The 18,786-nt window shown below is 47.8% G+C and overlaps 1 protein-coding gene across 1 annotated transcript; it reads right to left on the bottom strand.

Moving 5' to 3' along the window:
- Positions 1 to 11: 11 nt before the first annotated feature.
- On the bottom strand, positions 12 to 13,588 carry TREH (trehalase). Its single transcript, XM_001380636.4, has 15 exons — positions 13,328 to 13,588; positions 12,763 to 12,863; positions 8,958 to 9,102; positions 8,124 to 8,211; positions 7,710 to 7,810; positions 7,022 to 7,114; positions 6,548 to 6,664; positions 4,613 to 4,735; positions 3,263 to 3,312; positions 2,921 to 3,106; positions 2,354 to 2,571; positions 1,702 to 1,813; positions 920 to 1,032; positions 521 to 577; positions 12 to 304 (listed from the first exon to the last, which is right to left on the bottom strand). Exons 1-15 carry the CDS (start codon positions 13,414 to 13,416, stop codon positions 164 to 166), a joined length of 1,734 nt encoding a protein of 577 aa, XP_001380673.1. The 5' UTR covers positions 13,417 to 13,588; the 3' UTR covers positions 12 to 163.
- Between the last annotated feature and the right edge of the window lie 5,198 nt (positions 13,589 to 18,786).

The following is an 18,786-nucleotide window of genomic DNA, read 5'->3' as shown; positions in this document are numbered from 1 at the left end:
TGGGGCTCAGATGGCACGGGAGAGATGGTTTATTGGATATATATAGACAAAAAAATGGAAGTCCCAGCCTGTGAAAGACTTGTAATCTACTGGAAGTCACGTGCATTCTCCCAAGGAATATGTCCCCTTGGTGCAAGACATTCCCAGGCCCAGCCCTTCCATGTCAGCAGAGCAAACCCAGAAGCAAAAGGGCCAGGAGCAGGCAGCTGGTACCGAACATCGTGGATCCCGACCCAGAAGTCAGCCGGTCACCATATTGATTCAGGAATTTCAGGGCAACCCCATTGGTCCAGCCGAAGCCCTCCTGTGGGTAGGGGGAGGCACAGCCAATCAAGTGGAAGGGATGGCTTTCCCCCATGAAAACTCTCACCTGGTCCAGGCCCCATCTCCATCCCACAGACCTTTCCTCTGTACCAACCACTCCCGGCACAGGCACTCTCTCCATATTAGAGGGCCACCCCCCATTCCTTTGCCAGTTCTGCCTCCTCCAACCTCTGCCTTGGGTGGCTGGCACCGTTACCTGCACTTCATACTCTCCTCCACCACCAGGCTCCCCAGAGTCCATGTTGATGTCATACTGGAAGAAAGAAGGAGGTTGGGATAATGGGCAGGCAGTGGCCAAAGGACCTCCCCCTCCCACTAAAGCAAACTGCCAGCCCCAGGCTTGGGATTATGGACAGGGAGGAGGTGGGAAGAGGAGAGATGGTCATGAATTAAAGGCAGCCGTCCTTCCCCAAGCCTTTGAAACCATTCCAAGGTAACTGCTGGCTCGGCCAGGCCAAGGCCGGGCAGTTCCAGGAGGCTGCCATTATCCTGATGCCCCCAAGTAATTAATCGTGTGGCTTCCGACCCAGGTAAGAGGAAGGACCCTCAATAGTAGGGCTATGGAGGGAGAAGGGACTTAGGAAGATCTTATTACCTTCTCATACATGACTTTGTTTTTCTGATAGACAGCAAAGTTGGTCCGGATCCAGTTCTGGGCCAGCTGAAAGGCCATTTCCTGGGCCTGGCGTGAGTTGGATTCTGCCAAACCTGTCCCCGAAATCCCAACAGAGTCTTGATTGGTTCCCAGAACCCCTTCTCTCATCCCCAGGACCAATGCAGGAGTAGATTAGGATGGGAATGTTAAAAGAAAAATAGGGTCTGCCCTGGCAGGACCAAGAAAGTATGCTGGGGGTAGGGGTGGCGGAAGCAGTTAGGTGACTCAGTAGATAGAGCGTTAGGCCTGGGGTTGGAAAGACATGGGTTCAAATCCGGCCCCAGATACTGCCTAGCTGTGTGACCCTAGGCAAGCCACTTAATTCTGATTGCCTAGCCCTTGCCCTTTTGTCTTAGAATTGTTACTAAGAAAGATTTTTTTTTAAAAAAGGGGGGAAAAGTAAGTATGCTAGGGATAGGGGAAGAGGCAAACTTGGCCTGAATTAGCTCCTGATGGCCAAAAGGACACGAAGGAACAGGACAGCAGGAAGCAACTCTAGTGCAGCCCCTCATTTCAGAGATGAGGAAACAGAGGCAAAGAGAAATTAAATGGCCTGCAGTAACTTAGGTAGCAGCCCCAGAATCTGTGCTTAGGGCCCATTATTCTGGAATGGAACTTACCTTGCCCTACAGAAGGCATTCAGTCCCCTCCCCAGCCCACAAGAGCCCAAGAGAATCCCTCTCCCTCTCCCTCCCATCTCCCCCCATTTGGATGCTCTCTACCTTTGACAACCAGATCCTGAAGAGGGGCCCAAGCATTAGGAAAGTCCCACTGTTGGCCACTTATCTGGAGGGATGTTGGAATGCCATGTTTATAGGTCAATATCTTGTTGTCCTGAAGGAACCGAAGACAATGGTGATGGCCATGTGGGAAGTCTTGGCTGGGCTTATGAATACAGGAGACAGACCAGCCCCCCAGCAAAGGGAGACTGGAAACAACCTAGTTGGGGACAAAGAGACCCCCCCACGCCTAGAGCCTTTCTTGGTTTGCCTGTTAGACTCAAAGCTGCCCTCTGGTGGATGTAGGGATTCCATCAGGGTGGGAGACTCCAGGAAAGAAGCTGCCATTTGCCTTCTAAGAATCTAAATCTAGGGTTTAGAAACTGAGGTCCTGAGAGATCTCCTAATCCGATCCCATCATTTTATAAATGAGGAAAGGGAGACCCAGAGAAGAGATCAAACAAGAAGTCAGAGCCAGAGATCTTGTGGAATGTTAGGCGAGTCGCAACCTCCCTGAGCCTCAGTTTCCTTATCTGTAAAATGAAGGGAGTGGGACTAGCTGGCCTCTAAGATTCCTCTCTGCTCTTGGTCTGTGACCCCATGTTTTGTAGTGCAGAAATCCAGCCTCCCAGGCTTCCAGATCCCTCCTCCTCACCTCTAGGTACTTGACATTCTTTATGACTACAGCAGGATCAGAGAAGCAGCCTGCCCAGAGTGGGCTGAGGTTGGTGGGGTAGAACGCGTGGTTTTGTTGCCTGCTCTCCAAGTTAAAGTCAAACCAGGCGCCCAACGTCTCATTCCACAGAAGCGCCTCCATGGCTGCCTTTCGTCGAGCCCGCGCGTCTTCATAGACCTGGGCCATGGACGTGTTCCCTTTAAAGTAAGCAGACGAGGAAAGGCCGGAGGGCTTTTTGAACAGAGCCAGGATGCTGTGGAGTTACGCATCTTGCACAGAAGGGTGAAGGGCTCAGAGCAGCACTGGCGAAGGTCTTCAGGTTTGAGGGCCCCAAAGCAACGTGAGCGCCCCGCGTTACCCCAGAGTGGAGGGAGAAGGGCTCACGTTGGGGGCAGGGCAGAGGGGGAAGGGAGCAGCTCCCCTGGGCCAGCCCGGAATGCGAGGCCGCACACCCAACAAGAGAAGTCATTGGGGTGTTTGTTGCGGATCTTAATTCCAGACGGTCTCCGGGCCCCTGAGTAAGACTTGTCCACTAGAGCTCCTTACCTAGCGTGGCATAGAAGGCAGCCAGCAACCCCTCCGCCTGGCACAGGAAGGCGTTTAGGTCGACAGGGACCACCTGGCTAGTTTTGATGTCAAGCAGATAGTTGCTGCCCACAAACCATCGGGAGGAGAAATCCCAGCCTGATTCAGCGCCAGCCTTCAGTTCTGCCCACAGGGACTCGCGGGCATCTGTGTGGGCAGAGGAGGGTAACTGAACCGGGCATAGCCGGTCCCGATTCTAGACGGGGCCGGCGCTGGCCCAGACAGACAAATACTTCACCCCCGGAAGAGCCACAGTCACGTGGGTGAGAGAGCCATCCAGGCCCGAAGCGGCTGCTATTTTACCTTCTGGTAGAAGCTCTGCCAGTTCTTGGTCTTTGCTGTAGGATTCTGGCCTACAGGAAAAGAGAAGGGCAGCCTGCAGGAAGGGCCGGGGTGGGGGTGTTGGAGTGGCGCTGGGGGCCGGGACTCAAGGAAGACTTCTGGGCCACAAGAATCACTAGAGGCCAGGCAGGGTGGGTGCTGGGATCAGGGGTGGCTCCAGTGAGATAAGAGATGCAAAACACTTGGTAAACCTTAAAACGACAGTTTTCTATAAATGAGTTATTATTAGCCTCCAGTCTGGTGATGACTTGATTCCCTGAACCATCTACTGAACTTCTTATTGAACTCAAGCATTGTTTATAGAATAAAACAGCTGTGCGCTAGGTAAATGTTTAACAAGCAGGCTCAGGGAGAAAAAAAATGGACACTTACAAACCTTTCAATTTAATCTGCAATTTTAACACTTTTTTTTTAACCCCTGCCTTCATCTTGGAATCAATACTATGCATTGGTTCCAAGATGGAAGATCAGTAAAGGCTAGGCAATGGGGGTTAAGTGGCTTGTCCAGGGTCACCCAGCTAGGAAGTAGCTGAGGTCTGATTGGAACCCAGGACCTCCCATCTCTAGGCCTGACTCTCGATCCACTGAGCCACCCAGCTGCCCCCAATTTTAACACTTTCTTAAGTCAAAACAATCAACAAAATAATAAAATTAGCTTCTATTGGACGTAATTGATGATTTCGGAGGTGTAAAGCTCATATTGGAGTTTTAACCGTTGCCTCTCGAATGCCAATTGGAGCTGGCTCCATCCCAGCCCCATCCTGGAGTTCTCTATTTAGTTCTCGGCACTTTGTAAGGAAAGATGTTGGCGCATGTCAAGAGGAGGGGGCTTGAGCTCATGCCAGATGAGGGCTAATTGAAGGAACGGAGGTCCTTTGGGCTGAAGAAGAGAAAACTTGGAAGTAGGGATAAAGGGAGAACACAGCGGCTGTCCTTACGTCTTTGATGGGCTGTTCGGTAGAAGAGGGGCAATATCGCTCTGGCCCCAGCGGACAGAACTAGAGCAATGGGAGTAAGTTGTAAAACAACAACAACAACCAAAACCTCAGGGAAAATACTGGAAGTAGTAATTCCACTCTTGAAGTGGAATGGGTGGTCTTTGCACACAGGCTGGACAGCCCCTTGTTTGGGGGAGGAGTGTAGAGATTCTTGTTGAATCACCCTTGGGAGGAGACGACCTCTTGGCGTTCGCCCGGCCTCCCAGAAGTCCTGAGGGGACCACGCATCTCCCGGGCCTCTCCAAGGTGCCCCAAGAAGGGCTTGGGGAAAGAACACGGATTGTGAGCATCAGGAAGGACGACTCTGCCTCACCTGGGTCCCCCATAGGGTACATGGTAGCGATTCAGGGTATAGCTCGCCCCCTTGTGGCTGATGTTGACACTTCTGTTATGCCTCCAGAACTCCAGCTCCCGGTGCAGGGTGCCGAGGCTGGCCCTGGGTGGAAGAACCAGCATCAGCTCGGCCACTGCTCAGGAACTCTGGGCTCTCTCTTCTTGTCCTTGAGCAATCCAATGCCTCTGTCTCTGCCTCTCTCCTCTCTCTCCCTCTCCCTCTGTCTCTCTCTCTGTTTCTCCCTTCCCCTTTCTCTCCCTCTTTCTTTCACTCAGCCTCTCTCTCCTTTTCTGTCTCTGTCTCCGTCTCTCTCTCTCTGTGTCTGTCTCACACACACTCTCTGTCTTTCTTTGTCTCTCTGTCTCACACACACTCTCTCTCTGCCTCTATCTCTCTCTGTCTCCCTCTCCCTTTCTCTCTCTCTCCCTCTCTGCCTGTCTGTCTGTCTGTCTCTGTGTCTGTCTGTCTCACACACACTCTCTGTCTTTCTTTGTCTCTGTGTCTCACATACACTCTCTCTCTGCCTCTATCTCTCTCTGTCTCCCTCTCCCTTTCTCTCTCTCTCCCTCTCTGCCTGTCTGTCTGTCTGTCTCTGTGTCTGTCTGTCTCACACACACTCTCTCTCTGCCTCTCTCTCTCTCTGTCTCCCTCTCCCTTTCTCTCTCCCTCTCTGCCTGCCTGTCTGTCTGTCTCTGTGTGTCTCTCTGTCTGTCTGTGTGTGTCTCTCTCTCCCTCTTTCCCTCCCCTCATCTTCTTTTCCTTCCTCCATCAGGTGAAATCAGCTTGTATGAGATCGACAATGTGAGGCCTTATTTTCAGTGACTAGAATACTAAATTCACACTCCTAAATCAGTTGTCATTGTGTTGAAATTGACAATTTGTCTAATTAGAAGTTTGCCCCCTCCCTCTCTCCCCCTCCCTCTTTCCCTCCCCCCTCTCTCTCCCCCCCCATCTTTCTCTCTTCCTCTTCCTCTCTCTCTTTCCCCCTCTCCCCATCTATTTGTCTATCTCTCTGACCCGTCTGTCTCTGCTTCTCTGGCTTTCTGCCTCCTCTCTCTCAGCCTCTCTCTCTGTCCATCTGCCTCTCCCCTTCCCTCTTTTCTCTGTGTGTCTTGTTATTCTCTGGGAGGTCACTGAGGCTTCTGTTTGGGTGTAAGGTACCACAGCAGGGGTGGGAGGGCCCTGTGGTGTTGTGGAAAGTGTGGAGCCAAGAATCAAGAGATGGGAGTAGGGGCTGGACCTGTGATTTCACTGATGTAGAGAACTCCCAGATGAGGAGACTCTCCCCACCAACGTAAATCAGCACCCTTTCTGCAAATTCTAGTCTTAGAGACTTGCTTAGAGAGGCAATATAACTTGCTATGGATTGCAGGGCCATTAGGTATTAGAGGCAGGACTTGAACCCAAGACAGGTCTTCCCAGATCCAAAGCCAGCTCTCTAGCAACAATGCCACATTACATCACATGAAGTATTGAAATGTAGGTTTAAAAAAAGGAAATATGGGTTCAAATCCAGCTTTGGTGTTTGTTAGCTTTATAACGGAAAACTCCTTTCTGTTTAAAAACAAACTCCTTCTCTTTAAAATGGAGAGTGGCCCACTGTGAAGAAAGTCCTCTAAGGAAGCCTTGGCAGGCCATACAAATGTGTCCTTAGCCGTTATACCGATGGGATGTGGGGCCCAGGGTTAGAACACTCCAAGGCAAGAGATGTCGGTCACATTTTCACTCAGTCTTGCGAGCTTTGTAACTTGGCTAGTTCCTTTGATTTCTCTGAAGCTCAGTTTCTCATCTACAAAATGGGACCAGCAGTATTTTTACCCCTGACTTCACGCAGAGTCATGAGGGAAGCGTGTTGCCAAAGTGCGAGCCCTCAATAAACCCGAGCCCTGACTGTCAGAGGCAGGCAGAACCCACCTGAGGAAGTCCGTGTCGTTGGTGTATGCCAAGTATCGGTCCATCATGAGCGTCAAGAGCGGGGGCTGGCTCCGCTGGAGGTAGTACACTCGACCCCCATTGGGAATGTGTCCGTAGCTGTTGAGATAGCCAGTACTCCAGAGGATGGGGGCTGCTCCTTTTCTCCCAGCCTGCCCCTCTCCCATGCCCGGCTCCAGCTCCTGCCGCCATCTCTCCTATCCTGGTGCTCTCCTGACCATGCTCTTTGTTATATTTCTTTTTTAAATATTAGACCTTTACTTTTTGTCTTAGAATCAATACTAAGAATCGTTCCAAGGCAAGAAGAGCAGTCAGGGTTAGGCAATGGGGGTTAAGTGACTCGCTCAGGGCTACACCGCTAGGAAGTGTCCGAGGTCAGATTTGAACCCAGGACCTCCTGTCTCCAGTACTGAGTCCCCCAGCTGTCCCATCCCTCCCCAAACCCCCCGTGCTTACCGTTCCACAATATCTAGGAAGTTCTGCAACATGCCCTTGACTGTTTGAGGCATCTCCGACAGGAGCAGCCCTTGTATTACCCAAAAGGAGTCCCTGTGGGAAGGGGAACAAAGCTGAGCTGGAAGGGACCCTCGCAATCATCTAGGCCTGGCTCCTGATTTTCACAAAGAGAAATAAGAAGCCGGAGGAGGTGGAGTGACTTCCTTAGTCACCCCGCAAGATGGGCGCAGACTAGCACCCAAGGCTTGTGGTCCCCCAGCCAGTGGATGTTCCATTAAATGGCACTGCCTCCCTTACAATGGAGAGAAAGGAGCAACATCCAAGAGGTCCTAGCATGTGGGCATTGGTTTTGTGTGAACGCACATGTATAACCCAGATCAAATTGCTTACCGACTCAGGGAGGGAAGGGGAGAAGGAAAGAACTTGGAACTCAAAATTCAGGGAAATAAAGTTAAAAATGACTATTACGTGTAACTGGAAAAAATAAAATATCATTTAAAAAATCCCAAGCGCTCCCCAAGCACCAGCTCTGCCCGTTCCCTTCCCCTCTTCCATGCCATCTTGGGCCCCAAAGGGATTAAGTTGAGGAAGGGGCAGCATGAGATGCCAAGCGTGCCGTGGAGTCTCTGACTGTCCCCAGGACCCAAGTGCTCCTCCCTTCTTCCCCAGAGGGAGTGTGGCTCCTCACCAATAGTAGAACTCAATAAAGCGTCCGCCGGGCACAATGAAGGGCTGAGCTGCATAGAGTAGAGAGTAGCGGTCAGGCTGCCTCCCAACCTCGAGTTTCATCTGTGGGGAGGAACACAGGAGTGTGAGTGGATGACCCTCTTGGGGGTGGGAGCAGAGAGGGAAGTGGTCTGGTAGGGTTTCTCAGTGTCTACAAGTGGAGCCAGGAAAGAGATGACCAGGCATGGGTCTGTCATCTCTGCTCTGGAAATGAGCTGAGAGCCTGGAGGGATTCCCTCGCTGGGGCAGAAGCCAAGAAGAAATGAAAATCTGCTTTCAGGCCTCACAGGTCTACAAGCTCCAGGGACTCCACTAAAAAAGCCCCTCTCTCTAGCCTGGGTCTCCATCCTCTCCCAAGGGTCTCATCTTTTAGTACCTTCCTTCCCAACTTCTTCCACAGATTATGCAGATCCTTTGCCCATGCTCGGAGTTTGGGGTCCAGAATGTTCTGTAAGAATTTGGGGCTGCCAAAGAGATAATAAGGGAAAATACATGTACAAAAATATTCTAGCTGCGCTCTTTGTGGGGTCAAAAAATTGGAATGAGGGGATGCCCTTCAATTGGGGAATGGCTGAACAAATTGTGGTATATGTTGGTGATGGAATACTATTGTGCTCAAAGGAATAATAAAGTGGAGGAATTCCATGGAGACTGGAACAACCTCCAGGAAGTGATGCAGAGCGAGAGGAGCAGAACCAGGAGAACATTGTACACAGAGACTGATACACTGTGGTACAATTGAATGTAATGGACTTCTCCATTAGTGGCAATGCAGTGATCCAGAACATTCTGCAGGGATCTAGAAGAAAAAACACTAGCCACATGCAGAGGAAGAACTGTGGGAGTAGAAACACAGAAGAAAAACAACTGCTGGAATACATGGATCGAGGGGATATGACTGGGGATGGAGACTCTAAATGAACATCCTAGTGCAAACAACAACATGGAAATAGGTTCTGATCAAGGACACAAGTAATACCCAGTGGATTTGCGTGTCTACTGCGGGAAGGGTAGGGGGTGGGGGGGAGGGAAACAATGTGATTTTTGTAACCAAGGAATAATGTTTGAAATTGACCAAATTAAAAAAAAGAAAGAATTTGGGGCTGTAAGACAACAACCCCAGGATTAGCTTTTTGTAACCTCTGGTCAGAGAAATAGTCTTTGGACCGCCTTGCCTTCATTCGGAACATCACCCGGACAGTTAGTGTACCTGTCTCTCCAGTCCTCAGGAATCCAAGTTTCCATTTCCTGCCCCGGGTCATTGAAGTGTTCCATAACGAAGCTCTTCAGCAGATCCCGAGAGATGTAGCCTCCACTGGAGCTGAGCAGCGTACTAAAGTCCTTGAGAACCTGGTCTAGGGGACAAGAAAGGCCATCCTGAATGGCCTCTGCCAATGTCTCTCCAAAGTGAAAAAGGGACCTTGCCAGTCCAACCTCCCTTAGAGACACGAATCTCGAAGGGTTGGCCGCACGGCCTCTACTTGAAGGCATCTAGGGATGAAGAACAACCTTGCTAAGAAGTCCATTTCAACTTCCGGCAAGATGGTGGCCTGAATGGAGGCAAAGTGTGTAGCTCCTTTATAACTAAAAAACTTAAAAATCGCACCATACCATATAATGATTGAAAGAAATCCAATGAGGAACTACAGTGGCTTCTTCCACCCTACAGCTACACAAAAATCAGGGACGGAGGGAAGGGAATGGGCATTTATTGTGTTTACTATGTGCCAAGAACTGTGCTGTTTTTTTGTTAGTTTGTTTTTTAAACCCTTACCTTCTATCTTGGAATAAATACTGTGTACTGCTTCCAAGGCAGAAGAGCAGTAAGCCTAGGCAATGGGGGTTAAGTGACTTGCCCAGGGTTACACAGCTGAGAAGTGTCAGAGGTCAAATTTGAACCCAGGACCTCCCATCTCTGGGCCTGGCTCTCAATCCACAGAGCTACCCAGCTGCCCCCACAACTGTGCTGTTTTGGGGGATTTAAAAAATCTCATTTGATCCTTACAACTCTCTGAAATAGGTGCTTTTATGGTATTTGGCCATTTTCTTCTCTAGTTCTAGTTACAGATGAGAAACTGAGGCAAACAGGGTTAAGTGGCTTACCAAGAGTTCTACAGCTAAAGTCATTCACATACAGAAAGCCACATAGCCTCCTACTGTGACCAGTGACACGTGTAGCCTGCAAGGTACTCTCTGTCTAGAGGCAGCAAGAGCAAGAGGGCCTCCCCAAGAAAGCCCCAGGGTGGGGGATCAATTGATACTGGAGAGAATTTGCAAGGGAGCAGGAGTGATCATGAGGCAGCTAGGGAGCACAGTGAAGAGAGTGCTGGGCCTGGAGCCAGGAACACTCATCTTCTTGTGTTCAAATTCAGTCTCAGACACCTACTAACTGTGTGACCCGTAGCAAGTCACTTCACCCTGTTTGCCTCAGTTTCCTCATCTGTCAAATGAGCCAAAGAAGGAAATGGCAAACCACTCCAGTGGTTTTGCCAAGAAAACTTGAAATGGAGTCATGAAGAGTCAGACAAGAATGAAAAATGATTCAGCTCAACCCAGGAGTGATCACAGTGAGTATGGCTTATGCTGGGACCCAGAGGAGCTTGGAGATCAGCACCCTGTCTGGAAATACTCCAGAGATCCCGGAAGACCCATCACTTTGAATCTCAAAGATCCAGGGCTGGGGCCAACTCCAGGAGGAGATCGGCTCAAGAGGCCGGACGAAGCAGAACTGACCACCTCACTCACACCAAAGCAGAGCAGGAGACAGCCTGGTTCTTGGCACTAAAGCCCCAATTCAGTAATTAAATCTAGAGAGTAAGTCAAGAAATGACGAAAGAGATGACTGGAAAGAGTCCTGGAGGGTATGAATTGATAAGTAAAATGGGTGAATCAAGAAAACAATTTCCATATGGATTGTAAAGAAAAAAAGAAAGTGTGTTTGTCTTTGAATTTTGATCAATGCGTCCCCGCTCATGTCTCCAGTATTCATCTCCTGATGGAGGTGACGGACTCAGGTCCAGAAAGAGACAAACATTTTTAGACATGGCCGCTGTGTGACTGTGCTTTGCTTGACTCTGTTAATGTGTTACAAGGAATTTTTTTCTGTATTTAATTTTGTTTGGGAAGGGGAGTGGGAGATGGTAGCTATGATGGTACAAAAAAAGGAAGAAAGGAAAAAGAGGAAGGACATCGAAACATTTTTAAAAGAGTACAAAGGTCTACAGAAAAAGCAGTCCAGAAGGAAGCACAGACAAGGACAGTTTTGAGTGTTGGGTTGAATTTATTCTATCCTTTTTTCCATTCTTTTTTTTAAACCCTTACCTTCTGTCTTAGAAAAAAATACCATGTATTAGTTCCAAGGGAGAAGAGGAATAAAAACTAGGCAATTGGGGTTAAGTGACTTGCCCAGGCTCACACAGGACCTCCCATCTCCAGGCCTGGTGCTCTATCCACTGAGTCACCAAGCGGCCTCTTCTTATATACTTTTTTTTTAAAAAGCAAGAGGTATAGAATCAAGATCCACATCTTCTTCCTCTATTCTATTTTATATATGGAAATGGGTATATGAAGGGTTTTTGGGTTTTTTTGGCTTAATTTGTTTGTTTTTGGGTTTTGGTAAGTTCAGAATAAAAAAATTAAAGAAATTCCTTCCACTTGGAGTCATTGATTCAAATTGATTCTTTCAGCGCTTTAGCAACATGAGGAGCTAAACTCCCTGAGAGAAGGGGACTACTCTGTTTTTGGACTGAGTACCCAGTACATGGTGCACAATAGATCCTTAAGAAATGGTTGTTGAAACTCCTTGATCACAAGGGTCAATGGGGATGTGATTGGGGATGTAGACTCTAAATGATCACCCCAGTGCAAATGTCAATAATATGGAGCTAGGTCTGGATCAATGGCACATGTAAAACCCAGTGGAATTGCGTGTTGGCTACTGGAGGGGGTGGGAGGAGGGGAGAAGAACATGAATCATGCAACCAGGGACAATTTTTCTTAATTAATTAAGTAAAAATTTCAATTAAAAACAAAATGAGTCATAACAATTAAAAAAAAGAAGTGGTTGTTGATTAACATTAATAAATGTCGATCGATCTATGATTTCACCAGTGCTTGTTGATTGCCAGATGATCTTGGTTGTGGTTGATATAGTCTCCCTGCTGTGACTCACCTGCTAATAAGTCTCCTGGAGCTTAGCTAGGCTAGCCTTGGGGCAGCAGCCCAGCAGCCCCTCCTTGGCTGGGGCCTTTGCTCCACTAAGAAAATCCAGATAGACCCTAAAGAGCTCACTGATCAAGAGAAAGGCTCCAAAAGATTTCTAGAAGCCCTTTCTGTCGTCACGTCAGGGACATGATACAGACAAGTGGGAGTCTTACTAGGCCTGGGAGCTAAGGTTCTGGAGGCTTGCGGGGCTTGGGGTCCCGGTCATCCAGGTAGTCTCTGCAAGAGCTGAGATGCAGACCCAGATGTCCTGACTTCTACTCCTGAATTCTTTCTGGTATACAATATTCGCACTTCTACAAAGCTGGTCCTTACTTTTTTCATGCATGATATGCTTTTTAAGTTTAATCTGCTTTACTAATGCTTCCTTAATTCCAGCAAACAGTCAAACAATAAATCAAGAACTGATGGTAGCATTTGCCAAAACTTGTTCCTTATATTGATTTCAGAATCTGCCTCCCTGCAACAAACACCCCGGGTCCCGGGTCTGCCTTTTGGAATCAAGCAGAACACATCTAATCCCTCTTTCCCAGGAAAGCCATTCACAAAGCGAACCCTACATAATAAAAATGTGCAGTTCTGTGTTTAAAAACTCCGCAGACTCTAAGTTGAGGCCGCCTCTCCTCCCAAGGGCCCATGGTGCCGGCCCCCCATGATCAGCCCCCGAACATAAGTAGGAAACTCTCTCTTTTGCCAGAATGGGAGCCCATGGCAAGACCCACTGGGAGACAAAGAGCGTCGCATCCCCTTTGCCTGATACTTAGTTTCTCTCGGCCCCCATAGGTCGTGCTCACCTGGAGTCGTGTTCAGAGGCATATCAACAAAGTGCTTGTCATCCCGGTACAGCTTGGCCATCTGAACCCGCCGGAGGAGCTCGCCGGAGCAGTAGATCTGACTGGGAGAGAAGAGGGAGCAGGCCCCCAGGCAGGAGAGCAGAGAGGGTCAGAGACAGTGACAGACCACTTGCTCGTTCTCTGAGGGATGCAGGTCCCCCGGGGGTAGCCTGAAGCAGGAAGAGTTGGCATGGAGAAGTGGAGAAATGGGGATCGTAGAGCCCTCACTTCCTTTTCAGCCTGGTTATGACTTTCTTTTCATTCCCCAGTAATGTGGGCTCCCCCTAAGAGGGAGCCAGGATGCCCACAACCTCCACATCTCAGAGATGGCTCTCTTCCTGTCTCTAGAAAGCAATCCGACGTCTCTGTGGTCCTGGATGCTCTGCCCCAGCACATTTCTCCCAGAAAGCTGGCGGAGCTCAAACCATCAAGAGATGTGGCTTTCTCCAACTGCCCAGCCTTCGGGATCTCAGGCTTCCTTGCTCTTCTCTTTCCCCTTTCCTCCCCTACCCCCGGGCCCAGATACCTGTCACAGGGTGGGGGCAAGGCCCCCTCCAGTCCAAGCTCCAGCCCCAGCAGGAGGACCAGTTGCAGTATCCCATTCCTTCCCTGCATGGTTGGGCACTGAGCCGCCAAGAGTTGGGAAGGGCAGAGTCCTTCCTGCCCTGTAATCTGCTGTCAAAGTCCAGGGAGGAAGTCTATAACAGGAATTGGGTGAGGCACGACACCTGGTTCTGACACGTCCTGGCTGGTCGATTTGGGCCTGAGAACCCAACTCACCCTTCCTCTTCACTCCTCCTTTCCTTAGCCTGTACAATCTATTGGGGGAGCGGAGGGATCGGAAGATGAAATACAGACCTAACTTGAGTGGCCACTTCTGGGCCCGCCTGACTCGGGGTGCTGTGCTACTTCTCATTCTGGATCCAGCCCAGGGGAACCTAACTTCTTCTTCTTTTTTTTTTTTTAACCCTTACCTTCCATCTTGGAGTCAATACTGTGTATTGGCTCCAAGGCAGAAGAGTGGTAAGGGCTAGGCAATGGGGGTCACGTGACTTGCCCAGGGTCACCCAGCTAGGAAGTGGCTGAGGTCAGATTTGAACCTAGGACCTCCCATCTCTAGGTCTGGCTCTCAATTCACTGAGCTACTCAGCTGCCCCCAGGAGCCTAACTTCTAATGAGAGGGGGGCTCCTTTTCCTCATAAAGCCCCCCATTTGGGTGCCCAGGGGAAAATTTGCTTAAGGCCTACATTTAGAGCCTCCCACCAAAAAAAGGTAAAAAAAGATATTCAATGGACAATCAGAAATGGGACAGATACTTTATTCCTACAACAAAAGGAAGACTAAACATAAAAAGACTCCAAGTGTGCATTAACACAATGCATTAAGGATGATTCAGTAACTTAACCAAAAACTCTTGTTAGTAAATCATCAGCTCTACATGAACACAGAAATTGTCAGTAATCCCGAGAGGCTGGTACTTAAACTTCACTGGAACAAAAAGCAGTTTCCAACGCTGTTAAATGGGTATCTCCAATTTCCTCTCACTTCTGTCCAAATAACTCTTAGCAAACATCTTGTGATACACAGCTAGGCTCGAGTCAGTTCTTTTGTTGGTGCTTTTCATCTTGAAGAGAGAGTCCTAGAATAATCGCCGGCTATTGCCCCTTGTGACCCAGGCCCCCAGTCATCTCTGACTCAGTGGGGGCCAAGAGCTACACAGCTCTAGAGCTCACAAGGCCTGTCCTAGACACGTCCCCCTTCAGAGACACGCTCAAAGCATCTACTCAGGAAAGGAAAAATCAAGAAGAAAAGACGCACCTAGTTGAGTCATGGGTGTGCACTAGGGAAGAAGCCTAGTCCATACCCTTGGCCTCCCTTCACAGAGAGTCTACAGAGTGCCCTACTTGCTGTATGGAGAGTCTTAGCCAAGCATTCACCAGTTGGAAGTTCTTTTTTTTTTTGACTGATGCAGCACCTCCCCCCATGCTGTTGTCATATGGCAGAATGAGGAACAAGAGCACATTCATGTTTGTTATTTCATACTAAAACTCTAAGACCTTTAAGCCTTGGCTCACCGCTGGGCCAGAAGCAAGTCCTCAAACTCTCACAAAGCCGACCAGAACAGGAAAGTCAACTCTGAACATGCTCCGTCCAATAGGCTGGTTCAACCTCTGCTCTGCCCAGATATATTGGCCAGCCTGAATGGCTCCTGAGGGCTCCCTTTCCTGACTATGATCTTCTCCTTCCAGATTCTTTCCATGTTTTCCTCTGCCTGCCGATCCCTCCAGGACAGACATTGGACATGAAACTAGTTGGAGGCAGGGTTTTTATCCCTGACCACTCGACAGATGGGCAAACCTAAAGGGGTGCAGAATATGCCTTTGGGTAAGGTAAACCCAGAAAAGCATGGAGCAGCTAGGGCAGGACCCAGAAAATGTCATAGGAATAAGAGAGAGCTCCCTTGTGCCAACCCCAGGAATCCATGCCTTCTTATAGAACGCAATGTACTAGAGTATAACTGTGCCTGGACAGGGATTCCCCTGTACCAGTGATGGTGAACCTTTTAGAGATAGAGTGCTGGGCCTGCCCCCACCCCAGAGATCACATGCCATGCCCCTCCCCACATTGAGTGCCAAGCACACTCTGCCCCACCCTTTTACCCCACACAGGGAAGGGAGGAAGCACTCCCATTGGGCTTCTGGGCAGAGGGGATGGCTCTGTCACTCAGTGAGTGTAGAGAGGGGGAGGAGAGTGGCCTGAACACTCTGCTCCCCTCCAGCTCTGCCGCCTGTGAGCTGCCGCCCAGACCCCCTGTGTGCTCCCATTGGGCTGCTAGGCAGAGGGGTGGGGAATGGGAAACAATTTCCAGGCATGGTGGAGAGGGAGAGGGGAGCAGTTCTGACTGAATCCCTCTGCTTTTCTAGAAACAAACTTATTGGGGGAGGGGGCTTGTGCCCACAGAAAATGCTCTATATGCCATCTCTGGCACCCATACCATAGAGTCACCATCACTGTTCTATACTATCCCTGACAAGTGGTTTTCTAGCCTTTCTTTGAAGGCCACCTGTGAGGAGAATCCCCCTGACTACCCCCAGAAGTGGCCCATGCCACTTTGGGACAAACATAATTGTTAGGAAGTTTTCCCTGAGAGGGAGCCAAAATTTAGCTCTCTGTAACCTTCATCTAGGGACAGCTAGGTGGCAGAGTGGATAGAGCACCAGGCCTGGAGTTAGGAAGACTCATCTTGAATTCAAATCTGGCCTCATGTACTTACTAACTGCACAATCCTAGACAAGTCGTTTAACCTCAGTTTCTTCATCTATCAAATGAAATAGACAAGGAAATGGCAAACCACTCTAGGATCTTTGCCAAGAAAACCCCAAATGGAGTCACAAAGAGTCAGACATGACTCAAATGACTGAGCAACAACAACATTTCTATCTACTGGTCCCTATCCTGCTCTTTTGGATCAAAAAAGGCTATAAGATAGCCCTTCAAATAATTAGAAGATAGCTGCCATGCTTTCACGAGTCTTCTCTTCTCCAGTCTACACATTCCCAAGTCTCTGCCAATGTAGTCCTTCCTTGTAGAGTTGATAATTATGGAAAAGATGATGGTTTCCAAGTCGAAAGGTTCTCTTCAGCAAAGGAGAAAGTTCCTCCCTTGGAACATGCATAGATATTCTCTGCTGGTAGAATCTTGAGCTTGTGCCTATTTCAGGGATAAATACACTCCTGGGTTGATTCTTCTTCTGCTTCTCCTGAGCTGGAAAGGCTGATGGGGAAAGGAGTGTCACATTTGGCAAAAGGAAAGATCTCTTGAAGGTGGCTCTTGAGAAGACAAGTTGTGACTTCAGTTGCAAATGGAGCTGGTAGAAAGGTCTTTCCCCATATCAGGAGAGTGGTCTGGACCCTCTCCTCTCATAAAGTGTGGATCTAACTAGTCAGGAGGTCCTTAGCTGTCTAGTTTCTCCTTTAGTATTTATTTTCCTCTGGCATCCAGCTTATGCTTATCCCAAGGTACTGGAAAGATTGTGAATGCTGGGGGCAGCTAGGTAACACAGTGTATAGAGTACCAAGCTTGGAGTGGGGAGGACCTGGGTTCAAGACTGGATTTAGATACTTCCTAACTGTGTTGACCCTGGACAAGTCACTAAACCCCAATTACCTATCCCTTGTCATTCTTCTTAGAATTGATACTAAGACAGAAAGTAAAGGTTCAGAAAAAGAAAAGAAAATTTAATATTGAAAAATTAATATAACAAATGAAATATTTAGAAATTGATTTGGAAATATAATATTAGTTTAAAAATATTATTGTGGTTGTCGTTTATAAAATAATTAACCTTTTAAGTCATGAGGATGATAGTAGCTTTTAACAACATAATTTCAATATAAATATAGTCTAATAAAGAAATAAGGAGGGAAGTAAATAAAATATTTCCTAGCCTACCACTCTAATCTGACCAGCCCACCAGAGTGTCTTCCACCCTAGCCACCAACACTGGATCACAGAAAGATCCCCAGCCAAAGACCTCCAGAGAAGATCCCTTCTCTCTCTGGTCTTGTTTTTTATAGTCTTTTTTCTCCATATCACTTCCTTTCCCTCTGTGCGGGTCCATCACATCTCAGGAACCAATCAAAGTCTCTCTATTTGGACTGTTCCAGTCAAGCAAATGGGCTGGTTCTGATGAGCAGAATGTTCCCGATCTGAAGAGGAAGGGGTTCCCTTTATACAAAAAGGAAGACTGTGAGTGCTGGCGACAAGGGATGCACTTAATGGGGTGGCTGTGATTGTGGTAGCAAACATTGTCAGCAATAGACCCTTTTAGAAGGGAGATCTCAATGGGTGTTTGAAAGGGCTACACTTACTGGTAGTAAGATATGAACTGTTTAATCATCTTAAACAAAATAGTAACTCTCCAGTGAGGTTTGCATCCCAACTAGTTGTACTGGTAGGGATACACCACTGAATTGTTATTTAATCCACAGTTTGTATTGCTTTGTATTCCCTTTTCTGTGTGGCAATAAATTACTCATCTCCTACCTGATTCATATTTGTAGACTAGGCTCCTTTCTTTACTCTCTATAGTATGTGTTTTCATATAAAATATATTTCCATATTGTCATGTTGTGGATGAAGATACATCTTTAAAAAGACCATGATGTGAACTGATGCAGACTGAAATAAGAAGAAGCAGGAGAACATTATGCATCACAACAGCAATACTGTGAAATAATTAATTGTGAGAGACTTAGCTATTCTCAGCAATACAAAGATCCAGGACAATTCTGAGGGATTTAGAATGAAGAATGCTATCTACCTCCAGAGAAAGAATTGTTGGTGTTAGAATGAAAAGCTTAGATGAAAGCATATAATTTATCACTTGTTTGTCTGGGTTTTATAAGATTATTCACTTACAAAGATGAACAATATTGGGGGCAGCTAGGTGGCTCAGTGGATAGAGAGCCAGGTCTAGAGATAGGAGGTCCTGAGTTCAAATTTGACCTCAGACACTTTCTAGTTGTATGATCCTGAGCCAGTCCCTTAACCCCCATATTTATTTTAAGATGGAAGGTAAGGGTTTGATAAAAAAAAAAGAACATTATAGAAATATGTTTTACACAATAATACATATATAACCCAGAATGAATTTCTTGCCAGCTCCAGAAGTGGGGAGGGAGGAAGGGAGGGAGACAACTTGGATCATATAACTTTGGAAAACTTATGTGGAAATTTGTCATTACATGAAATTGGCAAAAATAAAATAAAATAAAACAAAACATGATGAAAATAAAGTGGAAAATGTTCTGCTTCAATCTGCATTCAGATTCCATCAGATCTTTCTATAGAGGTGGATGGCCTCTATAGAGGTGAGTCCTTTGGGATTGTCTTGTATCAATGTGTTGATGAGAATAAGCAAGTCATTCAAAGTTGATTATTGTGCAATACTGAAATAATGGTGGATGGACTTGGAACCACAGG

The sequence above is a fragment of the Monodelphis domestica genome, chromosome 4 (genome assembly GCF_027887165.1).
Source record: "Monodelphis domestica isolate mMonDom1 chromosome 4, mMonDom1.pri, whole genome shotgun sequence".
Classification (NCBI taxonomy): Eukaryota; Metazoa; Chordata; class Mammalia; order Didelphimorphia; family Didelphidae; genus Monodelphis; species Monodelphis domestica.
This window is presented reverse-complemented; position numbering and strand designations above follow the sequence as displayed.

Coding starts and splice junctions, on each gene's coding strand:
- TREH (XM_001380636.4), bottom strand. CDS start 13,416: ATGCAGGGAAGGAATGGGATACTGCAACTGGTCCTCCTGCTGGGGCTG. Junction 8,212..8,957: donor CCTGAGGACTGGAGAGACAG/GTACACTAACTG, acceptor TCTCTTTGGCAG/CCCCAAATTCTTACAGAACA. Junction 305..520: donor GAGGAGAGTATGAAGTGCAG/GTAACGGTGCCA, acceptor CCCTACCCACAG/GAGGGCTTCGGCTGGACCAA.